General features: G+C 36.4%; 1 protein-coding gene across 3 annotated transcripts in view; it reads left to right on the forward strand.

Annotated features, from left to right (window-relative positions):
- Nucleotides 1-12,901, forward strand: part of hgo (homogentisate 1,2-dioxygenase) — a 431,143-nt gene that overhangs the window by 54,119 nt on the left and 364,123 nt on the right. For all 3 annotated transcript variants that reach the window (XM_090379845.1, XM_090379846.1, XM_090379847.1), the window contains exon 2: nucleotides 11,435-11,506. In XM_090379845.1, coding sequence (XP_090235971.1) covers nucleotides 11,435-11,506 — 72 coding nt within the window. The remainder of the gene's footprint in view (nucleotides 1-11,434; nucleotides 11,507-12,901) is intronic.

The following is a 12,901-nucleotide window of genomic DNA, read 5'->3' on the forward strand; positions in this document are numbered from 1 at the left end:
CAGGCAGATATGAAGTTTTCTGAGCAGTGCAGACGGTTTGCAAGAGTAGCTCATGGTGTCTTGTCAATGATATACAGGAATTTTTCTAGCAGGGATAAGGAGGTGATTATCCCCTTGTATAAGGCAATAGTCAGGCCACACCTTGAGTACTATATACAGGTCTGGAGGCCTCATTTTAAGAAGGATGTAGAGCTATTGGAGCGAGTACAGAGAAGGGCAATAAGACTAGTGAAGGGAACAAAGGGTTGCTCTTATGAAGAAAGGCTTAAGTTTTGCAAATTACAGTGTTTGGAGACTAGGCACCTGTGAGGTGATCTGATTGAGGTGTATAAAGCCTTGAATGGTTTGAGCATGCTCAATGCTGATGGGATTCTTCCTCTTGCTCAGAATAATCACCTGAGAGGGCATAAATTAAAATTGAGGAAAGAGAGTTGTAGGATATATATGCGGAAGTTTGCCTTTATCCAGTGGGTAGTTGATTGGTGGAACAAAGTTCCATCTTTTGTTGTGGAAGTTGATAGCTTAAATAAATTTAAGGCTGAGCTGGACTGGTATTTGGAACAAACGGAGGGGTGAAATCGGAGCATTTTTTAAAAATTTTATTTTATTTTATTTTTTGGTTGATGCTGCATAAGCTTGCTTTCTTGCATCGTATGCATCTACTAATGCTAATCTTGTAGCGTCCATGCCTCACTTTATACGTGCTGTTTTGGCTGCATGTGGAGGACCAACATCATATTAGATAGGTGGTCATAATGTTTTGGCTCATCAGTGTAGATTAACAGTAGCCGCTGGGAGAGGTGAAAATGATTCTTGCACTGCTTCTACTGGAATCAGCAGCAGCCTGGAAAACGAGGTGCAGGGGATTTCAGAGACTGTTGAGAGACATTGCAGATCATGTAAATACATGGGCTGGGTTAGAGTAGCTAAGAATAGGAACAGGTGCATGTATACTTGGATGTACATCAATGCTAGGAGTTTGTTAAATAAATCTGATGAATTTGAGGTGGATATTGTTGAGATATCAGAGACGTAGTGTCACACAGATATAAGGAATGCTGAAATGGAATTTTGGGAATACAACGTGTACACGAAGGATAGACATGGTAGGAAAGGAGGAGAGGTTATGCTATTAGTTAAGAAACCCATAAAATCTAAGGAAGTACAGCCAGTCGACATGGCCGGACAGTGCAGTGTAGAGTCAGTTTGGTGTGACATGAGCGCAGCGAAATGAAAATTGAGAGTAGGAGTGTGTTATACGCCTACTGATGAGTATAATAAACAACTGCACAGAGAAATAGAGTGGGCCAGTAAATCTGAGTATCTTATAATGGGTGATTTTAATTTCCCAGATATTGACTGGAATTTGTGAGTTGGTCACTCGCAAACTAGGAAGGCTTTTGTGGATTTATTGGATGATTGTTTTCTACAACAGCATGTTCCGGAGGCAACTACAGGGAGTAATATTCTTGATCTAATTATCAGTAGTGATTCTTCATGCATTAAGAATCTGCAGATAAAAGAACCACTAGGTGGCAGTGATCGCAGTGTGCTGAAGTGGGATTTACTCAAAGAGGAAACTACCATCAGGGGTAAAGGGAAGGGTTTTTGCTTTCGTAAAGGTGTCTACAGTTGTCTGAGACAGTATTTAAATTCTATACAGTGGGAGTAATTGATGATGTTACCAACAGCAGACTCAAAATAGGAAGCATTCAGTGAATTAATCTTTGAAGTTACTAGGCTTTTCATATCAACTAAGAAATATTGTTCAAGGTTTAGGGTTAAATGGATGTGAGATGAACAAATGAGACATGTGCTAGAGAAGAAAAATGCATGGGATATATATAAATTAGCAGGTGACACAGAAGCCTATGATAGATATAAGCTGGTCTGTAACCAAGTCAGAAAGGAGGTTAGGCAGGCAAAGCAGATTACGAGAAATCGCTGTTAAAGGATGCAAAGAAAAACAGCAAAGAGTTCTTTACTTATGTAAACTCTAGAAGGAAGGGGATGAATCAGATTGGTCCACTTGATAATGATGGTTCAACTGTTGATGATCCTGCTTAGGTAGCTAACAAACTGAGTGAGTATTTTGCATCTACATTCACACATGAGGAGTTATTTAGGGAGGGGAATCCCAGAGGTGAATTAAACTTTAACAGTGAGCTAGATGATTCTGTAATAAATGAGAGCAATGTGGAGGAGAAATTGTAGATAAACAGAAGAAATGCACCTGGAATGGATGGGATCTATCCAGTTATATTAAAGGAAGCAGCAAAGGAATTAAGCAAACCCTTAGTCATAATTATTAGAGCATCCTTGGACTCAGGGGAGGTACTCATGGACTGGAGATGTGCAAATGTGACCCCAATTCACAAAGCAGGATCAAAGGGCAACACAATTAATTACAGGCCTGTTAGTTTAACTTCTGTTCCAGGGAAATGAAGGGAGGCACTGGTACACTGCAGGATCATCTAGACAAGTCTTCAGTTATAGCTTGGACACTACATGGGTTTGTTAAGGGGAAGTCTTGTCTGACCAGTTTCATTGGATACTATGATGTGGTCACAAAGGAACTGGATGCAAAGAATAATTTTGATATCATATTTGAATCTTAGAGAGGCTTTTGATACTGTTATACATGGAAGACTGCTGCACAAATTGGAGCAATATGGCATTGAAGGCAATTTGCTGCTTTGGATAATGGGATGGTTGAGTGGGAGAAGACAGAGAGTGGTAATTAATGGACACTGCTCTTCAAGGACTAATGTTATTAGTGGAGTCCCCCAAGGTTCAGTGTTGGGTCCATTGTTGTTTTCTGTATTTATTAATGATATTGATTATGGTATATCCAGCTTAATATCTAAGTTTGCAGACGATACAAAGGTTGGCAGGGTTGTTAAGGACGCTACTGACGCTATGTTGCTGCAACAGGATCTGGAAAGGTTGAGCAGAAGGGTTGAGAGGTAGCAACTGAAGTTTAACATTGAGAAATGTAAATACTGCATATGGGAAGCAGTAACCCCAGAGTAACGTATCAAGTATGTGGTACTACACCGACTAGACAGTGGTAGAGAATGAAAAGGACTTTCGGGTAATTGTGTAGTGAGATGGGAAGTTTTCTGAGCAGTGCAGATGATCTGCATGAATAGCTCATGGTGTCCTGTCAATGATATACAGGAATTTTTTTAGCAGGGATAAGGAGGTGATTATCCCCTTCTATAAAGAAATGGTCAGGACACACCTTGAGTACTGTATACATGTCTGGAAGCCTGATTTTAAGAAGGATGTAGAGCTGCTGGAACAAGTACAGTGAAGGGCAACAAGATTAGTGAATGGAACAAAGGGTTGCTCTTATGAAGAAAGGTTTAAGATTTTCAGATTACAGTGTCTGGAGACTAGGCACCTGTGTTGTGATCTGATTGAGGTGTATAAATCCTTGAATGGTTTGAGCATGCTCATTGCCGATGGGATTCTTACTCTTGCTCAGAATAATCACTTGAGAGGTCATAAATTCAAATTGAGGAAAGACAGTTGTAGGATAGAAGTACAGAAGTTTGCCTTTAGCCAGGTGGTACTGGATTGCTGGAATAGACTTCCATGTGTTGTTGTAGAAGGTGATAACTGAAATAGATTCAAGGCAGAAGTAGACAAACATTTGGATCGAGTGGATGGGTGAAATGAGGGTTTTTTTTGACTGATGCTGTACACTGAGTTGAGTGATCACTGAATTATGAAAACTGAATGCGACCCGTTTTTCCACATAAGGTACAAGAGTACTCAGTTAGTCGATATATGTAGCAAAAATAAGGTGTCAGTGGTTCAGTAGGTAATAAAATTCTGAGTGTGATGGGTAAAAGGAAGGATTTATCGGACTTTGATAAAGGACAGATTTAGGGAGCTCGACGAGCTGGTGCTTTGATTTCCCAAACGTCTGAACTGGTAGGGTGTTCCAGAGCTGCCGTTGTTAAAGTGTACCGGTACTGTCATCAAAACGATCAAACAATGACCCAATAGTAAAACTACAGAGGTCAGCGAAAGGTTGATGTTAGAGGTGAGCGCCGGGTTCGACAACTCGTACAGGCGAACAGGAGCAGCAGTGTTAAAGAGTTGACTACGTAGTACAACATGGGCCAGCCTGGAACAATATCTGGCATGACCATGCGTTGCATGCTCGCACATATGGGCTATACCAGTAGACGACCCCTACGCGGCATCCTCTCCTAACCAAGGTTCATCGGCATAAAAACTCGCCTGGTGCAAAGAGCATGGAAGTTGAACGTTAGAAGACTGCAAGAAGGTGTGGTCAGATGAGTCAGGTTATTTACTCCACACCGTGGATGGTCGTGTATGGATTTGGCGTCAATAAAATGCCACTCTTCATCTATCATGCATAGTATCAAAAGTGCAAGCCGGTGGAGGTGGTTGTATGGTGTGGAGCATGTTTCACTGGCAGGAACTTGGACTCCTGGTGCATGTGGAACAACGTGTCAGTGGTCTCTGCTGTCATCAACTGCTTGCTGACTGTGTACACTCTGCTAAGATACACTTATTCTCGAATGGCGATGGTGTCTTCCAAGATGACAATGCACTGAGCCATTGGGCACTTGTTGTGCAGGAATGGGTTGAGGAACACAGTTCTGACTTCCAGCATATCAATTGGCCTCCAAACTGTCACGATATCAATCCCATAGAGATGTGCCCATAGAGCACTTGCGGGACACTACGGAAAGGCAAATCAGGTGTCTGGATGCACCAATCACCACCATACCTGCTTTGCTAGCCGCATTACACACAGTTTGGTTGGCTTTACCTTCCAAATGCTTCTGGCATCTTGTTGAATAAATGCCACGTCGGATAGCTGCTGTATAGAAGACAAAAGGAGGATCTACGAAGTATTAGGTAGGGGGTCATAATTCATTGATAACTCAGTGTATAAGCTTGCTTTCTTGCATCATGCGTCTTTAATAATGCTAATTACAATATGCTACTTGCATGTTTGATTATAATTTGTATAATTTTTTTTTTGTGAATTTTAATCAGTGATTTTTGTATTATTAAATTGTGATTATTGTCAGTAATGTGGTTTTTGTGAACCGTTAAATAATAAATATTTCCTTTATGGTTTCTCATATTCTCTTATTATAACATTCATAAATATGCATTATCTGTATATTTATATATATATATATATGCATATTATGCATAAATAGAAATATACAAATTCGTTCGTAACCTATACATATGTTGTAAATATTAAATAATAATAAAAAATATACACATATACTACACATACCCTGAAAGCTTATATTCTTTCCCACCCAAGCCAGTGAATGTACCCCTAAAGTTTACATTCTCCCCAGTGCAAATGCTCTCGATTGAACACTGTTATAGTCAAGATATGCCACTCAAAGAAAAGTGTTTTAGTGTTCCTGTCTTTGCTTTGGGCTAGTTTGTCAGGCTCTTTTCCCAACCCCCAAGAGCTCATACTCAAATCTGGTGAGTATGAGCTTGGTACACCCAGGGTCCTAAGCTGGATATCATCATTCTTCTCTTTTTTGGGGCGCCTCCGTAGCCAGGTGGGAAGGAGCAGCAGTGCGTAGCACACGCTTCTTGATTAGACCGGGGTTCGAGCCGGTCACCACCAAATACGGAGGATGCGGAAAGGTCAGGGAATGACCACCGCATATCCCGGAGCAATATGGCCTTAGTTGCCAATGCTCCTAAAAACCAAATAACAAACAAACAAACAATCTCTTTTTTGGTGATTTCCTTTCTCTCTCTCTCTCTCTCTCTCTCTCTCTCTCTCTCTCTCTCTCTCTCTCTCTCTCTCTCTCTCTCAGGGTAATCAGAATTTTTTTTTTTGCCTGGTACTGCAAAAGCCTCAGGCTTCCTTGCACCATATGGCTAATAATGATAGCAGACAAAGCAGTTCTTAAACTTTTGCCATTTATGACGACTGATTTATGTGAACTTGCTAAATATTGTGACAGAAAATAATAAACAAAAAGAGAAACAGAGTTGACGCTTCAGCAAACAATCACTGTCAATTATCAGCATTAGCATTAGTAGGTGCATACGATGCAAGAAAGCAAGCTTATGCAGCATCAGCCAAAAAACCCCTCCCCCATTCGATCCTAATGCCTGTCCAGGTCAGCCTTAAATTTATTTAGGCTATCAACTTTCACAACGAAAGATAGAAGTCTGTTCCACCAATCAACCACCCGCTGCCTAAAGGCAAATTTCTGCACATCTATTCAACAACTGTCTTTCTTTAATTTGAATCTATGCCCCCTCAGGTTTTTAATTCAGGCATCACTTTGATGTCTAATTTCAGCAAAATCACTGAAAATCTGGCACGGCAGGTCTTTCATTAGATTCACTAGTAAGTATAATTTTTATTTTTAATTTGAAGTATTAATAATACGTACATTTTTTTTTTTTTTTTTTTTTTTTTTTAGTTTAAAATTTTAATAATATAAATTATTTTTTTGGTTCCACTGTAAGACATTTTTTTTGGCACACACCCAGGATCCTAAGCTGGATATCATCATTCTTCTCTTCTCTTGAGTCGTGATTCCCTTCTACTTTTTACTTCTCTCTTTCTTTTTTTTGGCTGGTGCAGCATAAGCCTCAGGCCTTCCTTGCACCAAATAGCTAATATTAATAATAATATAGCACACACATGTAGAAAACCGAAAAACGTCCCTTTCTTAGCGTTCTATACCTACGATAATCTTCGGGATACCTGAAGACCTTGCTGAACTTCCAGGGATACCACAGCAAAAAAGATTGAGAACCACTGGCAGAATTCAGTGCTTGTTTTTTTCATTTTTTATTACTTGAAGTGACTTACAACACACAGTTTGGTACTGAGTTTGGGTATTCATCAGGGCAAGGCCTGGTGAATACACAAACTCAGGGTTAGGGTAAGGCCAAGTAGGCTAGTGCCTACTCGGTCTTACCCTAAAGGTTATGTTATGTAGTTGCGTATAATTTACTTCACTTACACAAAATTTTTCTTGCAGGTTTCGTTTTGGGAGGAGGCAATGCCGCCTGCCTCCTCCCAAAAACAAAGCCCACAAGAAAAATTTTGTGTATTTCACGTATTAACATGTTAAAAACAAACAGTATTAAATTCATAATTTACCAAATTTATATAATTATAATTTATAATTACTAATTACATAATATAATTTACTTTTTGTAAGTAAATAAAATGTAAAATTAATCATTCTAAAAAATGAAAATCTTCCCATCAGTGGGAGAGGGTGCCATCATTCAATGTGGCCTAGAGGTGCCATATACCCTTGAGCTGGCCCTGGTATTCACCACCGACCAATTTATAGGGAGCTGAAACAAACAAGCACAGACCTGCACTGGCTTGAATGTGCAACCACACCTGTAAGAAACAACTTGCAGAAATTTGTCTAAATAGGTTTCAACTTGTAAGTAATAATAAAAGATACTAGCCACATGTATTCAATGTGCATTTTGAGTGGTGCCTTATGAAAAACTACCATGTTAGTAAAGCTGGTTATATTGACCTGAACATAACATTAGTATTAAACTTGAAAATAACAGGAAAACTATTAAAATAATAAAAGATTTTCTAGAAAACTAGCCATTGCCCAATAATAATTAAAGTCATGGAACCACATTATAATATCTACAAAGAAAAAGATTTTATAAAAGTGAAAAATTTTTTCGGTTCAAATAAATCTGAACAGAACATCAGGAGTAATAATAATGCTGCCCTATGTATCATTATTTTTATTTCATTTCGGTCTCATTACTTTCTTATCACACTATATAACTGCAGGATCAACAATTGTGTCTGAAATATTTGCCAGACTGAATTATCTCACTGTAAAACACAACTGTGATATCATTTGGGACCCGACAGATCCCTTATGAAAAGAATCTTTACAAAAATTGTTGATCCAAGATTAGTGATTGAAATTTGCTCTACCTTCCTAACTATAGAGGCAGTTTTAGTGGAGTAGTCTTTGAAGTGAAATTTTGCAATTTTCATTGTAACTTCGTGAAAGCACCTGTCAGATGCCTTGTAACCATTTTTTTTATTGTAGTACCTTACAAGTACTCACCACATTTTTTTAAAATTAAGTGGTAGAGAGATTTGGAAGACCATCAGTAAATTATTCCTTATATAAGTGAAAAAAATCTTGTTAACATTTATATTTTATTATTTTTTTTAGTACTTCAATTTTATTTTGCTCATCATTAGCATTAGTAGAGGCATATGATGCACGAAAGAAAGCTTATATAGCATCATTTCTGTGTTTATTGTTTTTTAATATCTTTTTCCATCTATGTAATAAAAGAAATAAAGCTTGGTTCTGATTTTTGAATCCTAATTTTGTTAAGCCTTCAACTTTAAAAACATTGGTCCTCTATCAGATCTAACGGTTAGTGAGATTGACAAATCCTGATCAGACCTCAGGATTTGTCAAGATGTGCCCACTGACTTAGGAGGTGCAATCCAAAGTTTAGTGAATTAAAAACAAGTAAATTTGGATGTTATTACCAACACCAGGTTATTAATCATAATATGATCCATCCTAATTCAATAATTCTGTGATTTGTCATTTTTTACTTTTGATTGGTAATAAACGATAGCAAAACTAAAAATTCTGTGAGATTCACAGATCAGTGCCCTCCTTCCACTCTTTACAACCATGTCAAACCAATTGCCCTCGACCCTTCCTACCTACACCTACCCTTGACTCCTTCTTCCAAGCTACATTTTACAAAATGTAGATTGGTTGATTTGGTTTTTTTTTTTTGGTGCATGAGCAGATGGACCATAGTGCACAACTCACATGTGTCATGTGTTTAATATTTATTAGTCTAGACTCTAGGGTAACAAAATTAAATCATGGTATGACTTGTTATGGACTACTGCATTTAAATGAAGAGCACTCATCAAGTGCTCTTCATTTAAATGCAGTTACAATATGTTTTTTAACCTGGCAGTGTTCGCACTTCAGATTGCATCAAAAATGGTCACGGCACCTGACAGGTACCAAACTTTGTTTTTTATCTCTGGATAAAGTTTTAGTTTTTTTTAAATTCTGCTTGAAATGCACTAGTGTTTGATCTTTTATTAATGGAATGAAATAAATACTTATTAAATGTGATTTTTTTTATTTTTTTAATGAAAAAATTGTGAGATTCCCAGATCAGTGCCCTCATTCCACTCTTTATAAAAGTTGAAACCTGTCTGAACAGGTTTCAGCTTATAAGTAATAATAAAAGAATAAAGCAAAATAAGCCATAAAGTAATATAAACATGATACTAATAGTCACTTCTGTTTTTCAGTTCGAAAAGCTGTTCAGATTCTGAAAATTCAAATATATGTGCCTGCACATTTCAATGTTTTGTAAAAAAAAAAAAAGGAATAAACAGAAAAATAATAATTAAGACAAAAATACATTTTGTATAAAAGTTAAGAATTAAAAAAGAGCATTTAATTTATGTAGCTGTACGTGCAAAGTTGCAGTTTCAACCATGTATTGTTTATGTCATGCCGAAACTGAAACTACATGTTTAAACAAAAGGAAAAAATGCAAATAGTTGCATGGTACCTTTGCACATATAATTCCAAGTAAATAGTAATTGTTCATGATCCAAACTGTTCAAATAAAAGTTTGACTATATTTTGGAAAGTACTGAAAGTTTTAGCCATTAGCATTGAATCAACAGTTAATGTGCAGCAGTTATTTTTCAAGATGGACCTACAGTGCTTGCAAGGGACTGTTCCCTTATGAGCATTTTAATTGTGGCATGGAGTAGGGAAGGAAGGCTTCGCTTTTAGCCTTCTGCTGTTAGTATGGCATCTGACAAATGACACTTTTTAAAATTTTTTGTTACTTTTTTAAATTTGTAAAAATTCTCCTGTATACATTTGTCCACTATATTCTCTAACTGGTTCTGCAATATTTCTGTTTTCATTTTGATATATTGTGAATTTCAAGACATTAATTTTTTGTTTGGCATTTAAAAGATCCCAGGCAAGCAAAAGCATTTATCTTTCTTTGTAGGCATTTCCACTTGGTGTCTCTAAGAGATGCCAATGAAAGTTGTCTAATTTTGTCATTAAGCTTTGGTTTTGCTGGCTAAATGTGAACAGCTGATAAAAGTACAGACATTTGCATTGTATCTGCCAGATGCCATGTGAACGTCTGCTTTTCAGTCTGGGGGATTGAGTGATCTTAAATTCTAGGAAAATATGATAAAAACTTTCTTTATTAGTAGTATTGTTTTTTTTTTCATGTTTTTTTCATTCAATATTTTTTAAACTGATTTAGCAAATCATAATAGATAACCATTTTCAATTTGAAAAATCTAAAAATTAATTTTTTTTAAAATTAAAACAGAAAGGGGTGTCTCACAGATGCCATGTGAGGGTCTTTGTTAAATTGAGGGTGCAAATGACAGAAAGTTAAATCACATTGGAACATGGCATGCCTGTGTCACTCTTTGGTGACTTTTGTAGCAGTGATCATGTTAGTAAAGCCATATTTAGGCATAAGCCAGAAAAACCATAGTTTGGGCTTTTTGATGGGGAAAGGACCTTCCCATTTCCTTTTGTGAAGATAAAAATATATAATTACATATTTTGAGGTCTCTTTACATGTTTGGTTTAGGGTTTCATCATGTCTAAATCCAGCCCTGCATATTGTGATATTTGTATGAAACTGACTTGCAATATCATTCGGTGTAGTCTTGGATGTTGGCTTTGGCACTAGTGTTGTAGTTTACCAACCCTGCACAAAAGTAATTAAAAATTATTAAAAATGTTTTAAAAGAAATAGTAATTCTGTTTGAGTCTGTCGAAATCAGCAGATTCTGTAAGAATTTTACAAATCAACCATAATGATGTGCAAATTATTTGGTTTTTAATGTTGCTTCTTATATTTATTTGAATAATGTTATGAGCATGAGTAATTAGATAGTATGAATCAGAGCTGTGCTACTCAATAGTAATGAGAGCATGAGTAATGAAATTCTTATCGACTATTCTTATCGACTTGTAGTTTACCAACCCTGCACAAAAGTAATTAAAAATTATTAAAAATGTTTTAAAAGAAATAGTAATTCTGTTTGAGTCTGTCGAAATCAGCAGATTCTGTAAGAATTTTACAAATCAACCATAATGATGTGCAAATTATTTGGTTTTTAATGTTGCTTCTTATATTTATTTGAATAATGTTATGAGCATGAGTAATGAAATTCTTATCGACTAGAAGTAGGATATTAATTTTATGAGCTTGTAAATATTGATAATGATGATGACATTATATTAATAGCTACTGTCTTTCTTATTTATTTAAAGTAATATGAGTTATATTTTGAATAAAGATTCATATTTAATCTCTATTCACACCTCTTAATTTTTTTTATTTTTAGTACCAGTTGGGATTTGGAAATGAGTTTGTCTCAGAAGATGTACGTTGCCCAAATTCTTTACCAAAATATCAGGTAAGGGGCTGACAGTGAAAGAAAGTTCATGTATGTATGCCAGTATGTTAGAAATTAAAATAATTTTTCAAGTATTTTCATAACTACCAAGTCATTTTCATGTGGAGTCAACCTAATTGTATAAACATTGGGGTGAAGATATTTAGGGATAGAATTATTTAAATTGTGATTGCCAATTTTATGGTGATTTTAGTTGAAGGGTTCCAGCAAAAAGTAAATGCACTTAGGCTGAAAAATTTCTTGGCCTTCCTTCCTTCTCCTTCTTCTTCTGATTTCTTCTGATTCACAAAAAAATCACTTCCTTTAGTGATTTTTTTGTGAATCAGATGCAAACTTTTGTAAAGAGCTAATTCATGTTATATTTTATACAATTTAATTGATGAAGCTTAATTTGGTATCAGTATTAGCCATATGGCAAGGACATCCAAGGCTTTTGCTGCACCAACCAAAAAATAAATAATTTTTTTTTTATGAAAACCCCAAACATGAGAGGTATTAGAAGCTATAGTACTTAGTACTGTATATGAGTTGAAGATGAAAGAAGATACTTGTTGACATTAGCCTTGAATTTCTGTAGATTGTAATTTTCAGGAAATACATATGAAGGGAGGGCATTCCAGAAAACAGAAGTTGAATGAATAAATGGGGTTCTGTGAGTTTGAAGTTGGACAGTAAAAGGATGTTGGCTGGTTGTGGCACGTGTTTAGACTGGTTTGAAGGAGAGAGTGGGAATTGTAGAAACCAATTGAGAAGAACAGTGCCCATGGAAGTATCTATATAAAAGTCAGGCAGCAGAAGCAGAACATCTGTGAGACAAAGTGGGGAGACTTTTTTAGAGATGGGTCATTAATTAATCTAACTGCCATCTTTTAGATGGAATCTACAAGCACTGTCCCAGAAGTGGGAACAATATTCCATAGTAGGGCAGATTTGCGATTTGTATAGAGAGCAGCTCTTTCTAAAAAAAGTAATGCCGAGATTGAAAGAGAAAACTCAATCTTTTAGATGCAGAGAAAGCAATATTTGTAATGTGCTTATGTCAAGGGAAATTAGAAGTCAGGGTAATCTCCAGTAGAAATATATGATCTTGCCTAGAGATTGGAGTGTCATAAAATGTAAGCATAGGAGCAGAAGAATCTTTGTTGTGAGATATAAGATGGGAATAAATTTTAGAAGGATTTAAATCAACTAAGTGATCTTTGCCCTACTGGAGAATTATCTGGAATTGATAGTGGATGTTTGCAAAGTTGAAGCTGTTTGAGCAGGGAAGGTTTCCCAAACTGGAAGGTGGAATGCAATGTCCTATCAACAGCAAAACTATGGATAGGATTTCCAGTCAATGGAAGAAAGCCATTAATATACAAGAGGAAAAGAGTGGGAGAAAGAATAACCTTG

Source organism: Mastigoproctus giganteus, chromosome 8, assembly GCF_048544385.1.
Source record: "Mastigoproctus giganteus isolate SK-2022 chromosome 8, ASM4854438v1, whole genome shotgun sequence".
Lineage (NCBI taxonomy): Eukaryota > Metazoa > Arthropoda > Arachnida > Uropygi > Thelyphonidae > Mastigoproctus > Mastigoproctus giganteus.